Below are 15,691 nucleotides of genomic sequence, written 5' to 3' on the forward strand. Positions count from 1 at the left end.
AGCCTAAAACTTGTATGCTTTGTAAGAAGTATACTTGCAGAGGATTTCATTAAATGCTATGTTTTCTTCCAAAAGTATTCATAATTAAACATATTGATACTGTAGTCCAATGGTAAGTTTTTAAAAGAAAACACTTATTTTGACTGATAACATTCATCTGAGATAATGGAACAGGATAGTGTCAGTATTATTATATCAGAATGTGGTTAATTAAGCTTAGTTGTTTTAATGACAGTATATTTGCTGCTTATACTCAGTTTAGACAGCATCACACTGAGGGGAAACTCCTTATTTTAGCTCCCCCTGCTCATATTTCCTTGTTTGTTTTTTTTTTTTTTTTTGGTAATGGAAGATGTGTTTGCTCCAAATTAAATAGTACTGTACTTCTTGTGTTGTGTCATTAAATTTTGTAGAATTTCTGAAGAAATAAGGCTCTTCACATTTGGCCAGTGGAACCATTAGCTAGTATTGGGTTTTTTTTGTTTTTCAATGTATCCTTGAAATAATAAAACAAAATTCCATACGGTATTGTATATAGAGCTGTGCAAGTACTGAAGAGGAGAATGAAGTAAACTATTTTCGAAGATTATAAAACTAGATTAATATCTAATCCCTTACTTGCATAATATAGTCTAGAGGATTATCCTTAATCAGCTTCTCTTTGAACTGCAAATCTATTCTTATTTGATAATTCAATCCTGATTTTAAACTTCTAGTTATGGCAGTACCATCAGAATGCTTGGTAAATAGTCTAATAAAGTACCCTCGTTGCTTAAAAATGCATTTTAAGCAAAATCTAGTGTGTTTCTCATTAAAATGAGAGGAAAATACTGTTTTGTTTTGTGCTTTCTGGAGGATTTTATTTTTCACTACATGTTCCCAAACTTTAATAATCTGCCTAGTTTTTCCTTAGAAAGTTTGTCATTGAACTAAGTGAGATAGCTAGATGTTGTTGTCCAGTAATGGTCACATTGGTGCTTATTTCAACCTTGTGTTTTCTTTTCTGTGCATACGAGCTTATACTAACTACTGATTACTGTGTTGTGTTAAAAGCTGCAATGAATGTTTCTCAATGGTATCGATACTTTCACAGAAATAGAGTATAAATGTGAAAGCTAGAAATGCATGAAGTGATTTCTGAAAGTACTTTCTCTAATGACAGCTTTATAATTCTTTTCATATTCAAAGTTCATGGATTTACTTCCATCTCAGGAATTGTCAAATTTGGCATGCGTGAAAGAAATTGAAGCAAAAAAGTCTGCAAAGACTGACAATTAATATGTATAAATTGATGAATTGGGATCACTTGTGTAGAAATAATTGATGTTCTCAGAATTTTCCAGACTTTTAAAATAAAATATTGTCATTTTAAAATTTCTTCCTAAGTCAATTATATAACTGAATGCGTTTGTGATAGCGTCCACCTTTAAAGAAAAGCTAATATAATCCATTGATTTTGTTTGCAGATTTTCAGGCGTTGTTGGTTGGTTTTCAAGAAGGCTTCCAGTAAAGGACCCAGGAGGCTAGAAAAATTTCCAGATGAGAAGGCAGCATATTTCAGGAACTTTCACAAGGTAAGTCATGCCTTTCTCGTGAACTGAAGCATTGCCTGTATACCACTCTTCATTGGGAAGAGTGTGTTCTTGATATGTCTAGTTTGCAAACAATATGGTGAGAATTGGGTTGAAAACCTAATCCTGACGCTAAAAGCACAGTAAAAAGTCTGTAAATCTCAGTGATAAAGGTGAGATATCACACTGTTTTTTCCAGATGAGCACAAAACCCCCAATGTGTGTGAAGTGACAGGCTGATGTTTTTTCTTTAAACATTAGTATTTTGGAAACGTGTAAAATTGGCTGCTTAATCAAATGTTTAACCATTAGTTATTAACTAAGTACTGAACAAATTCTGAAATTGCTAAATGCCTCGGTTGTAATGGCAACACTGGTTGAATATGTAACATTTTTCCCAGAACTCTTCAAGATTTACAAGCTCTTTCAACAGCAAGGATTTTTAAGGGTAAAAATTCAGGATTCACTGAATGAGATTCTCCCTGCTTTCTCTGTCATTATCACTTCTGTGATGGAAAACAAGATATTCAAGCATGGGTTTTTCTTTCCATCTTGTAAGTTACTGTTACCAGCTCCCCAAGTCAGTCAGTAGACTTCAAGTTAGCTAATCCTAAGATAGGGCAGGGATCTGTGCTTGTGCTATGGTCTTCTATCCAGTCACTCTTAGCTTTATGTCATATCAACGTTAGAGATTACGTTAAAACTGCCAAGTTGGAACACAAAGATGACTTAACCAAGGTCACACGGCAGGCAGTGAAAGAGTGTGGATGCAAGTCTAGATCTCTTGAAGGCAAGTCTAATGCTTTTTATCATAAAACTACAAATTAGCCTTTAAGTTCCAGTAACCTCATGGTATCTTTAAATGAAAAATGTATATATAATAAATAGCATGTGATTATCCTGTGAATATTTTCTAAGAAAAAGAGTCCCAGTAATTTCAACTTCTGATCTTATATTGGCATCCAGGTTTAGGACTGGCGTGTACTAGACTATTGGCACTTTCACTGATGTGCCACAATGGCAATGTTTGCTTCCATGTGTAGAAAGTCCACATCGAGCAAAAGTGATTCTTCTCTTCAACATAAATTTCAAAAAACATTTGCTTTCAAAATGTAACTTAATGATAGATCTTTAAAAGGATTAATTGGATGGTTTGGGCTGATAGCCGTGGTGGGTTGACCCTGGCTGGATGCCAGGTGCCCACCAAAGCCACTCTATCACTCCCCCTCCTCAGCTGGACAGGGGAGAGAAAATATAAGGAAAGGCTCATGGGTTGAGATAAAGACAGGGAGATCACTCACCAATTACTGTCATGGGCAAAACAGACTTGACTTGGAGAAAATTAATTTAATTTATTACCAATCAAATCAGAGTAGGATAATGAGAAACAGAACCAAATCTTAAAAACACGTTCCCACCTATCCTCCCTTCTTCCAGGCTTAACTTTACTCCCGATTTCTCCACCTCCTCCCCCTCAGTGGCGCAGGGGGACGGGGAATGGGGGTTGCAGTCAGTTCATCACACGTTGTTTCTGCTGCTCCTTCCTCCTCAGGGGAGGACTCCTCACATTCTTCCCCTGCTCCAGCGTGGGGTCCCTCCCAAGGGAGACAGTCCTCCATGAACTTCTCCAACATGAGTCCTTCCCACGGGCTGCAGTTCTTCATGAACTGCTCCAGCGTGGGTCCCTTCCGTGGGGTGCAGTCCTTCAGGAACAGACTGCTCCAGCGTGGGTCCCCCGTGGGGTCACAAGTCCTGCCAGCAAACCTGCTCCAGTGTGGGCTCCTCTCTCTCCATGGGCCACAGGTCCTGGCAGGAGCCTGCTCCAGCGTGGGCTTCCCACGGGGTCACAGCCTCCTTCGGACACATCCACCTGCTCCAGCATGGGGTCCTCCACAGGCTGCAGGTGGATATCTACTCCACCGTGGACCTCCATGGGCTGCAGGGGGACAGCCTGCCTCACCATGGTCTTCACCACAGGCTGCAGGGGAATCTCTGCTCCGGCACCTGGAGCACCTCCTCCCCCTCCTTCTTCACTGACCTTGGTGTCTGCAGAGTTGTTTCTCTCACATCTTCTCACTCCTCTCTCTCTGGCTGCAACTGCAACTCCCCTGTAACTTCTTTTCCCTTTCTTAAATATGTTATCACAGAGGCGCTACCACTGTTGCTGATGGCTCAGCCTTGGCCAGCGGCGGGTCTGTCTTGGAGCTGGCTGGCATTGGCTCTATCAGACATATGAGAAGGTTCTAGCAGCTTCTCACAGAAGCCACCCCTGTAGCCCCCCTGCTACCAAAACTTTGCCACACAAATGGAATACATTCCACCCCTCACCTCTGTGAATCACATATTTAAGAATTATCATTAAAATCCACATTCATCACACAGTCTTCACAAACTTCACTCACATCAACAAAAAAAGAATTCCCCACACCAAAATCAAAATAACATCATCACAACATCGAACGAAAGTGGACAATTTACACACAATTCACCCCTCGTCCCTTCACCACAATTACAACAACTGAAATTCCCCACAATCATTCTGCTCTTTTCTCTTTAGCTGTGTTCAGTCCATGTTTTGCCCGTTACCTCTCCCAATTACCATCCTTATCTTGATTTCCTCATGGCCCACATTAGGCACCAAAAAGGACTGTGGTGGGTTGACCTTGGCTGGACACCAGGTGCCCATCAAGCCACTCTATCACTCCCCTCCTCAGCAGGACTGGGGAGGAAGAAAATAAGATGGAAAAAACTCGTAGGTCAAGATAAAGGCAGTTTAATAAAGCAAAAGCAAAGGCCACGCACAGAAGCAAAGGAAAACAAAAGATTTATTCTCTACTTCCCATCAGCAGGCGATGACCAACCGCTTCCCACAAGTAGGGCTTCAGTATGCGTAGCGGTTGCTCTGGAAGACAAACATCGTAATAACGAATGCCCCCTTCTCCTCCTTTCTCTTAGCTTTTATTGCTGAGCAGAAGTCATATGGTATGGATTATCCCTTTGGTCATTTTGGGTCAGCTGTCCTGGCTATGTCCCCTCCCAAGATCTTGCCCACCCCCAGCTTACTGGTGAGGGGGGAATGTTGGAGAGACAGCCTTGATGCTGTGCGAGCACTGCTCAGCAGTAGACAAAACACTGCTGCATTATCAACACCTTTCTAGCTACCAATACAAGGCACAGCACTATGAGGGCTGCTGCGGGGGAAATTAACTCCATCTCAGTCAGACCCAATACAATAGCTATAGTGATGGCTGAAATCCCGAGGAGATGCCTTATCTATGAAGTTTTTGTGGATTAGCAACAGGGCAGAAGGATGAAAGTGTGGAGCTTTGGGGGGAGCTTTTGTGTTTTTGGTTTTTTTTTTTAAATTGTTTTTTGAGTGTGTTATTGCCTATAGCGTACTTTATGTGTAAAAGGACTCAGAAACACTTTATACGTTGCTTGTCAACTGTCATCTTTGTAGAAAAATCATGTGAAAAGTAAGAATCGTTTGAGAAGCTAAAAAAATAAGATAAATACAGATGCAGCTGCATGTTGTAGTATTGATGGAAGCATGGCCCTTTGCATGTAACATAAGCAAATGGAAGGGAGGGTATTGTTCTTTTTCACCCCTTTTTTTCCTCTTATTCCACTCCTTGGGGGCAGGGAGCGGGAAGAGAAAGAAATGGATATTCTTTCCTATTTAAAAGGATATTGGGTTTCTGGCTGTAGAGAAAAAAGAATTGTATCCATTCACTTGGATTATACCCATTTTTCAAATAAAGTCATGAAATCATTTCTAAAGTTATATTATCAGAAAATAGAAACCCTGAATCTTATTCTCAGGCTTGAGGGGTTCTTTTTAAGGATATTTTATTATTTCATAATTATTATTCCCCTCAATTGCCCATTCTAATAAATGAAATAGTGATGAAGTAGATGTTCATGAGTTGTGAATAGTCATCGAGTGTGACTATTGAGGGAACAGTGCAGGTTGTTATGGGAGCAAATATAGTTATTTGATTGCTGGTATAGGATCAAAACATCCTGATTCTCTTTCTTTCTTTTCTAGAGCTGTTTATTGCTTTGTTATATTTTGAAGTAGTCCAAAATGCATGTTTATTGCTATCCAGTGCAAACTGTTAGCCCTGTTTTGAAATTCTCTGTTTCCTTATTCATTTGCGAAATATAAAGAGGGCATCTGGTGTGCAAAGTTGAAGAGTAACTCTGAACTCTAAGAATCAATGAAAAAATTTATTAAATATTGAAGAAATGAGACCTGGTGTTTTTTAAGGAAGATTAAAATATATGTTGCAAGCCTAACTTGTTATGAAAGGCCAACATGCTTGAGAGGGTGAAAGGCTCTGATTGCATACTAATGTTCATATAAGAATATGTACATCAACCCTGAGATCCTTATTTCTGTACAATCTCTTTATAACTAGTAGAAGAAAGGGGGTGGTGCAGAGGGGAACTCAGAACATACTGGGATTCTCTAGGAACTCCTGTCCTTCAGACCTTCAGATTGGTCTAGGTTACCTTGGGACAAGGCCTAGGAGTAGCACACAGTCTTACTAGATTGTACTGTGCAGGTTTTCTAGCTTTCTTATGCAGGGTTACAGGAGAAAATTTTACCTCTCAAGTGGAAACATAACAAAAATTAATACCTTTGATTTATCTGCATTCAAATCAGTATCCAGGATCACAAACAGTATCCCAATATAAGTAACTCATCAAGATCTCGACTTTTCCATGTTTGAGCTTGAACTGTAGCTCAAATCAAATTCCTGTTTAAAGCACTTTTTACCTAGATGGCTATGTATCTCCTATACTTACATAATAAACCCATGTACTGGGCAATGTGAATTATAGAAGGGGCTAAAAAAAAAGAAAAAACAGGACTGGTAGCACAAAATTAAGAGAATTAAAAATAGAGATTTTCTGGTTTACATATCCTAAATAAATATTTATTAATGTGCGAATAAGCTGCCCCCCCAGTATCCAGAAAATATGTGGGTTTATTTGTTATTCTGTAAATTCTCTAATGCTGTTGTGCATTGCTTTGGTGTTTTTTTCTCGTATTTTTCTTATTATAAATAACAGTAATGGCATTAGTCCTTATAGGCAAGTGCCTCCTGACAGTAACAGTGAATATTACAGTCATTAGTCGAAACATGACCTCATCTGTTCATTCGAGTTTCTGGTATCAAATTAAAGCTTGTCATTACTGTAAATTTAGATCATTATACTCTTGCTCAGGTAAGTTATAGCTTAGCTGTACTGTTTTCCCTTGAACATTCATTGTAGAGGTTGTGCAGAACAGCTATGTTTACTCCCATTGCTCCCTCCAAAGAGGGCATAAAGTGGCAATAGCGCTGCACCCATCCCAGGGGTGGCTATGTTCTTGGTAGTGTTCCTACACTATCAGAAAAGGCCAAAAATAGACACCACAGCTTTACCAACTTAAAAGAGGGCATAAATAACAAGCTTTCTTATTTTTGTAAAAGAAGATAAAAGATATGTAAAAAGTGAAATTCTTTCAGGCTTGGGAGGCATACTGATCAGACAGTGACAGTGCCTGTTACCCATTAGGAGAGGCTTGCAGGAGCATTACAGGAAGTCAGCATGGCTAAGTAGCAACACGAATGTTACTAGAAATGAGAGATCAAACTTCAAAACCTGAAGTGTATCCAAATAAACTATAAAGCATTACACAGTTGGCCAATTGATTGTTAAAGCAGAATTAGAAAGAGCAAAGTAGAGCTTGAAGACCAACTAACCAGAAGAGTTAAGACTGGTTATAAATACACATTCTGACCCATCAGGAGAAAAAGGCTTCCCAAGGACCATGTGCATCCAAATGACAGAGTATAAAGGAAATGTGCAAGAAAGAGAGTAGAAATGAGCACATTTGCATTGGGGTTTACTGTAGAGGAAACTGGTGTGCTCTGGTGTGGGTATGCAAGGGAGGATTCTGCAGAGATGTCTCTGTATCATAAACTTGATCATAGATACTTCAACCCCAACTACACACATTGGTCACTACCAAAGTACGGAGAACATATTCACTCAAGAGCCCAAAGGGAACTTAAGGATGACATAGCGGAATTACTAATGGTAGTCCATAAACTCCAAGATAGGAACCAACAGATGTGGATTCTTCCATTGCTTGTAAAATCTCCAGTTCCATTAATGCATGCTTCTCTCTCACTAATAAGGTAAATAGCCTTCACATGAAATGAAGGTGTTGTGAGTTGGGTCTGTCCCTGACAGGATATAGCTGTCTTGGAGCAAGAGAAGCTTGAATCTGTCAATGCTGGCATGCTTACTCTTCAAATAAATAAATAGGTGATGTCTGGCATAGAGTTCAAGACTCACTGATTTAATCCCCCCAGTACGAGAGATTGTTCTGTTAAGATTGTGTCAACAACAGCTGTCTCTAAGGTTTTGAGTTTTAAGTTAGCAAGATTAAAGTAGGATAAGATTTTTAGATTTTTTTGTTATATAATTGTTTTTTCTGTTATTATGTTCACTTATGATGTGCTTTATATAAATCTGCAAATGCAAAATAAAATAAATTGCATAACATTTTAGCAATGATTTCTGATAGTCAAAAATATATATGGAACAGATGGTCTTAAGCACATGTTATATAATACGTGTCCACAAAAATAAATAATAATCAAGAAAAAGAATAGCAGTAGCCTTCTAACTGTAATCTACTAGATTAAATTTGTGGCCAGGGCCACACAAGGGGAGCTACATTACACTTTTTCTTTCACTGCTTGATTGTCCTGAAGAAATTTGTGGAATGCTAAATACTAGTTTCAGAAAATGGTGATTTATGTAATGCAATCCAAGTGATTTATGGCAAGTTCTTACATCAGCTACAGCGGTTTCTTGAACAGTTCTTGGCAATAAGATCTCCTGGGCACGTGTGCGCACAAACACACACCCAGAGTTTCTGTGGTGCGTTCATAGTCCTGTTTTCTAAGAGGAAGGAGGGGACAGGGGTTTTTTGTGTTTAAAAACTCAGTATGCAGGAACAATAAGATATTTATTCTTGTGCAGCACAGTTGCTAGTCTCTAATTGAGATGGCCTTAAACGATGAGGTGGTTATTCACTTCAAAATATTTCAGGATAAGTGAATTCCTGATAACTTTGAAAAACACTAAATTTTGCCACAGTCATCTATTTGCTAGCCCATACTATTCTCAAATGTAATTACAACTCTAAAATGAAAAATAAAAATATTTACATATGGTAGCATTATCATAATCCTTATAAGAACTTCTCTCTGATTGTTTCCACTTACTCAGTTACCTTTGGGTTATTTGGGTTTTTTCTTCAGTGTTCTCTGGCCACTGCCAGGTTGCCTAAATAAAGATTCTTATTGCTAAAGAAATGTGAACTAGCCTACTGTTTATTCTAGTTTAGTCCAAGAGTCCTGCTTTTCTGTGGAGTATTTCAGCCTCTTGTGTTGCTCGTGTTCACCACAAATCAGAAGTTATGCAAGTCTCCTTATGGACCTCTATAATCTGAGATGCTACTATTATTACTCATGATATTGCATTGCTTCTCAGATGCAAAGGCATTCTCAAAAGGAAGTTGGATAAACATCTATCAAAATGTAATTGTAAGGCTTGAGTTCTTGTGCTTTTTGTGATAAGATATATTATAATACTTAATTTGCATCCAAATTTGGGTATTATTTGAATTCCCTTTCCTCACCTTTTTTTTTTTTCGGTATAATGTTTATGCTTTCTGTTTTTCAAAATCTCAAATTCAAACCTGTCTGGTTTTGCTATGTTGACCATTCTGCTTCCACTGTTTGTTAGTTGATCTAAATTTCCTCAATAAGTCTGTCTTTTCTCTTCTGGTTAAATTCACTCAAAAATTCATATTAGATGAAACCTAAATATGAATGCCTTATGATGATCTGGTCACATTCACAGATACGGGATTTTTACTTTGATAACAATCCCAAATTTAGACCATTTTGTCTTTTCCCTCTTGTCCCCTTATCATTGTTCTTCAAGAGTGTGGTCATATTTTATTGCCCAGAACTTCTTTCAAAAAATTTCAAAATAGTGATCTCAATGTAATATTTTCTTAAGAGCCCAGAGAATGTGTATGTGCATGTGTGACTGTGTTAGTATTGAATAATATTTTGCCAATTTTTATCTGCAAAGAATTGGGAATTTAACAGGGTTTTTTTGTCAGTCTTTGCTCTTTTAGGTTGAGAGAGGTGTCCAAATGTACTTTGTGTTGTTTTTATTTTGCTGAGTCTTCCAAAGCAGAGATAACTAAATTTTCCTGAAAACTATATCCTTATTTTTCCCCATTTTGACATGTAATTCTCTTCAAATATTTGTTTACAGCACTTTCAAGTAATATCTTGTCTTCTATCAAAATCATCTGGTTGGTATGGGAAGGTTACAAAGGACATTGCTTTCATGGGCAGCTATTACTCGGCTGATGAGATTAAAATGAACCCTATTTAAATGAATAACTGTTAGTAAAATTACTCAGTTCTGTACACCAAACAATAAGATTTGCAGAAATTATCAGATCCTTCTTAAGATATAGAAGTATCTGAACAACGTAATTGTTCAAAGCAAGCATTCTATGCACCAAAAAGCAAATTGCAGGAATAATTGGAGCTGTGCTGGTAATAAAGCTGTTAATAGAGTCTGAGCACATCAAAGGGCAGCATGCAAACTAATAAAACAAAATCTCTTTCAACAAAGATTGTATTAAGGCAATAAGATCTTCTTTCCTTAACAATACGGTGAAGAAATCTACAAGCTGAGCATGCTGACAGGACTTTGAGCTCCTACAAGCATGGACCTAAAATGCTTAAATGACCCTATGAGTCTCTTCCTGTGTAGGACTCTACTCATCCTTCTAAACCTTGAAAGCACAGAGTGTTAATTAGAAGTGTCAATTCACAGAGTAAGTAAAGAAGTAATGTCAGTGGGTGGCTTTGAATTCCTCAGCAGTGGCATCAGTGGCTGAATCTAAGTATCAAGGAGGGAATAAATGGTGGGAAGAGTAAAGATAATCTCTTAGTCTCTACTGGTAACACAAAGCAACTCCAACACGTTAGTGGTGGTTCTTATATGAAGATCCATGTACAATTGTTACAGTAAGTTCATAGTAGTACTTGAGTGTGTGCACACTTCTGCAGCAAAAGGGACACTCTACTCTTAAAAATCAGCTGTTTAAATAGGAGCCTGTATTCCCGTTATATTAAGTGTTAAAACAAGCTGGAAGACTGAACTTTTTACTGTAAAAAGTATTATTGGATAGAGAAGGAACATTTAAACATTGGGGGGGGAGAAAAATAATTTTATAATGTAAAACTTCGAAAATGTCATTGACCCATAGAACAATTCAGGTTGAAACAGACCTCTGGAGTCCATCTAGTTCAATCTCCTGCTCAAACCAGCGTCAATCAGATCACTTTGCTCATGGCCATGTCCAGTTGGGTTTTGAATATCTTCAAGGATGGAGGCTCCATGACCTCTACAAAGCTAAACATGAAGTCCTGCACCTGAGACCTAATAACCAAAGCAGCAAAAGAGGCTGGGGACTGAGTGGCTGGAGGTCAGCTCTGCTGAAAAGGCGCCGAGGGTCCTGCTGGGCAGTGAGCTGAGCCTGAGCCAGCTGTGTGCTCTGGCAGCAATGAAAGCAAACCATGTCCTGGGCTGCCTCAGCAGGAGCATGGGCAGCATACTGAGGACTCTCAACTAGGAAGGCTCCTCCCTACTGAGTGCTTGTTAAGCCATACCTGGAGTATTGTGTCCAGTTCTGGTCCCCTAGCTGCTCTATTCAAGAGAGACACTGAAAAAACTGAGAGGGTCCAGCAGCGGGTCAGTGAGGAAATTGGAGGTTGGAGAACCTGACGTATGAGGAAATGTTGAGGAACTGGGTTTGCACTAGTGAAGAGAGAAGGCCCGGGGGGGATCTAATCATAGCCTTCTCGTTTTGATGAGGTGGCTGAGGTGAGAAACGGAGGTGCTCTCTTCTCAAGGATGTGCAGGGAAAGGACAAAAGGCAACGGACAGATGTTGCTTCAGGGTAAATTAGCTGGATATAAAGAGAAAAAAAAAATTAGCCATGGGAACAACTAAAAATCAGAGCAGGCTGACCAGAGAGGTCAGTATTTCCTCACTGGAAATCTTGAAGACCTAGCTTGGCAGGGCCCTGTGTAACCTAATCTAAGGCCCTGCTTTCAAGGTTGGACCAGATGATCTCCAGGGTCCCTTCCAACCTAGACTTTTCTGTGAACTATGAAGTATGTGTCATTAAAGTTGCTACAAGCTCTTGATATATTCCTGTGCTGCATGTATTGTGTCAAACTGGTCCTGCCCTCTCCTGAGTATGTTTCAGTTATTTCTAGTGATGGAAAAAATATCCTTAATTTTCCTAGTGTCTCTTAAAACAGTGTCAAGAGAGCTTTTCTTTGAACTATTTGAGTGTTATTGCTTTAACAGTAGAGAAAATGATGGTCTGTGTGTCAGCATTGTATATTCTGTTTTTGCCATGAAAATCTAGCCATGTTTTGGCAAAGTTTAAAGCCTTTGCAAACCTGCATTTTGTGCATGTTTGTTAGAAACACTTCTGAATTTGACAACTAAGATGCCTCGTGTCATCTTTAAAGCTTCATATATGATGGAAATTCAGATAATTTTCTCTCTTGAGTAATGGAATATGTTCCCTCCAGTTCTTTCAGGGCTAAAGCCTGACATTCACTCTAATAGCTACTTGTCATTTCTGAAGACTAGTACGGGGTCAGGTGTTTGAGATGAGATCATGGAGCCATTGTATGTATATCCTCTGGTACCTAGGTAACATGGAAAGGAAAATTGTTGAATTAAAACTTAGAGAAGAAATAGACCAAATGTTAGAGCGTGGGAGGAAAATAAAGGAATAAATGCTCCGGAACTCTATGAAAGCACCTTGCCAATTAGATATCTGGGAGAAACACCAAGAGCTTCTGGCAGATGGAAGGCTGGCTGTTCAAGAAGTTGATAGGAGAAATGCGAAGAATGGGATGGGAAGATGGTGAAGAAAGTGCATATTATTAAGGGTAGAGCGAAATCCATTTTAATTGACTTTGCACAAAAAAAAGGAGACTGGTACAGAAATAAAAATCTGGCAATGAGAGGGAGGTGGACAAGGAAGCAAAGAGTATGGACATACTTTGTCTCTTCAGCCCAATTATATCTGGGGCAAAGAGTATCAGTGCAGCAGGACGGATGTACGTTAAGAGAAAGCAAGAGGGATTGTTCAGGTGTTTGCACCAGAGCAAATTGCTCTCTAATAACACTACCTACCTCATGTTTCAGCAGCTGGGAGGTGTGCACTTCTCAGACATTTCCCAGGAGTGGCAGGTTCTGAAATAAGAACACCCTGTGTTTGGGAGCGAGGGTTTCAGTACCAGGTACCCAGATGAAGCTGGGGGATAGGTACTTCTGAGAAGAGGGACTGGAAATAAGGTCTCTGAAGGAGGTCTCCACTGGTCCTTGGCGGGAGATCAAGAAGAAACGGTTGAGCTAGGATATAAAACAGCTAGGTTCTACTGTGGAGATCTGCACTAACTAAGCTCCCCTTTTTAATGTAGGTGTTGTTGAAAAGCTGAATCCTGGATATCTCAAATTCAGATCGAAAGTTTGAAGGACATATTTTTGACTTTTCATTTGTTTTCACCATACAGTTTCTTTGTTCCTTCCCTGTCAATATAATCCACACCTCCCAGAAGTGAGGAAGGTATGAAAGGAAATTAATATTTGTGAAACCATCTGTGTGAAATATACTTGTGTGATGACCATTATGGAAGAACCCTGAGAGAAACCAGGGTGTAACCAGTATACCATTAAGTCAGAAAAACAGTATGAAGTTGTGAGAATCAAACGTATTTTATAAAGCCTCTATTTAACAGAATGGTATTTATCATTTATTCTGAATGAGGTGAAAAATAGTTTTGAAAAATCAAATATGATCATATAATTAAGACAACGTGTATCACAATATGTATAGAAGGAGTACCAATAAACATAAAGGTGTTTATTTGTGTTAACATACAGAGATCCGACCCAGTGGGGCCCACTGCCATACAAACAACAGGAAAATGGTGGACTAGACCTATAGAACTAGTAGTCAAAGTAATACTTCAGTCTTCCTTTCCTAGCCTTCAGCACTTGACTCTGCATTTGCTATTTTTTCCAATACTGTGTGCGTCTATTCTCACTATTCAAGTGTAGAAAGTAAGTATACTACATAAATAATAGAAGTTCATGATGAAAGTTAAAGACCTAATTATCTAGCTTGCTGTTTATAACACTAGTAAAGAAATGTTATGTGAGGATTTTTTTTTTTTTCCTTAATGACAACATTTTCCCTTGAAGCTAGTCTGAATTGTATCTGTGTTGTTGGAGGAATGTTTACCATTTTGATGTGGAAGTGGGAAGAGGTGTGGTCCCTTGTGCAATAGCTATAAAAGGAAGCAGACAGGTACAAACATCATGTTATGGTGTACCAGGGAGGGCAGACAGGTTTGTCACTGTAATTTACTTTCTCTTAATAAAGGGAGATGAAATATAATAAGTCTTATGAGTATTAAGTTTCATTTAAGGTTTTGATTTGCTTATAGTAAGGGAGGCTTTGCAACGTAAATAAAGAGCAATTTATTATGAAAATTGGCACAAAGCTATCTAATTTTTACTTCTTCATAGAAGGAAATTTGAAATTCAAATCACTGGCTGATGAAGGTTATTAAAAATGCATTAGAGATGAAAATATAGCTGTATGTAATTGTCATAATAGATATTCAAAATTAATTTATCCCCAATGACATTTAAGCTAAAAGAATTTTCAAATTATCAGCTAAAAAATTTCAGTTAATTTTAGAAGTAAATAAAGTGAAACCATTTCAAAAAGTTTGTCAAAAAATTAAAACTATCTTATTTTAAAAAATCCTAAAAGAAGGGTTACATTCCTGTTCAGAATCTTTCCTTTTCTTCTTTTTCAAATAACTACACTCTATTGCCTTTTTTTTTTTTTTTTGGGGCCTCAGTTTCTCTCTCTTGCATTTTTCTCTCTTTCGCATTTTTCTCCTAAAGAATTCTGGACAACTTTGAGTGTATGTGTACCCACACATGTACAGGCATGTGCTGAATTTAGGTTAATTTAAACTCATAAATTTTCTTTCCATATCTGGTTTTTCATCTAGTTGATGTATTTTTTCTGATGAGCATCAAGAATCTCGTAGGTAATATGGTACTATTAATACTTCCTTCACAATATCTGAAATGCCTTTAATATATATGTTTATATTTAAGAACAGCATCAAAATGCCAGTTTTGGTATTGTTGAATTGGAATGGGGGTTATTTTTAAAGACACTGAGGCATATTTACACCCTTTAAAAATCAATGGGGGTAAAGTTTTCTAAATAATACTATTTTTGTGGTGGGTTTGTATTTATTGTTTTAATCCTTTTTAAAAACAAAACAAAACAAAACAATTTAGGCTCGTGGATATCTCTGTGGTTGTGCTTGTATATGTGCACTCATGGGCTTGTACCACTTGCTGTTGTCCACAGCCAGCTATGGGGCAGAGCCCCCAGCTGAGTCCTGTGCTTGTGTGTGGCTTCCTCACCTTTGGGATCAAGTGAGAAGAGCCAAGAACGGGGAGGGCAAAGATGATGATGTCCCTTCTCCTTTCCTGGCTAGTGTCATTTCTCTTTTTCTGAATATACCTCTCGATAGTTCAGCGGATACCCAGCATCTGAGAGGTCCTTAAAACCTGCATCATGAGGTGCCTCTCAACCATGATTTTTTTTCTCCTGTGAGTGGTACAGTGGAAGTAAGCCAGCCTTTCTCACCTAATTTTGACCCAAGGCTTCCCCATGGTTTCAAGATCTGCCTCAAGGGAGCTACAGCCTAAGTGGAAGGCTTTCACAGTTTGAAAGGGGTAAGAAGGGGGGTTTAACCTAGGGCTCAGCCGCTGGCATAATGTACAGCATAGATACAACCAAAATAATTTATGTGCATTGAAAGGCTACGGTTACTTGTATCCTCTAACACTCCTGACCCAGTTTGTCATCAGTGAGATATTTCGTAGTTAGGTTTATACCC

General features: G+C 38.5%; 1 protein-coding gene across 1 annotated transcript in view; it reads left to right on the plus strand.

Moving 5' to 3' along the window:
* Positions 1-15,691, plus strand: part of DOK6 (docking protein 6) — a 259,109-nt gene that overhangs the window by 98,222 nt on the left and 145,196 nt on the right. The window contains exon 2 of the mRNA XM_050891718.1: positions 1,467-1,574. Within this exon, the coding sequence (XP_050747675.1) occupies positions 1,467-1,574 (108 nt within the window). The remainder of the gene's footprint in view (positions 1-1,466; positions 1,575-15,691) is intronic.

Source organism: Gymnogyps californianus, chromosome 2 (genome assembly GCF_018139145.2).
Source record: "Gymnogyps californianus isolate 813 chromosome 2, ASM1813914v2, whole genome shotgun sequence".
NCBI lineage: Eukaryota > Metazoa > Chordata > Aves > Accipitriformes > Cathartidae > Gymnogyps > Gymnogyps californianus.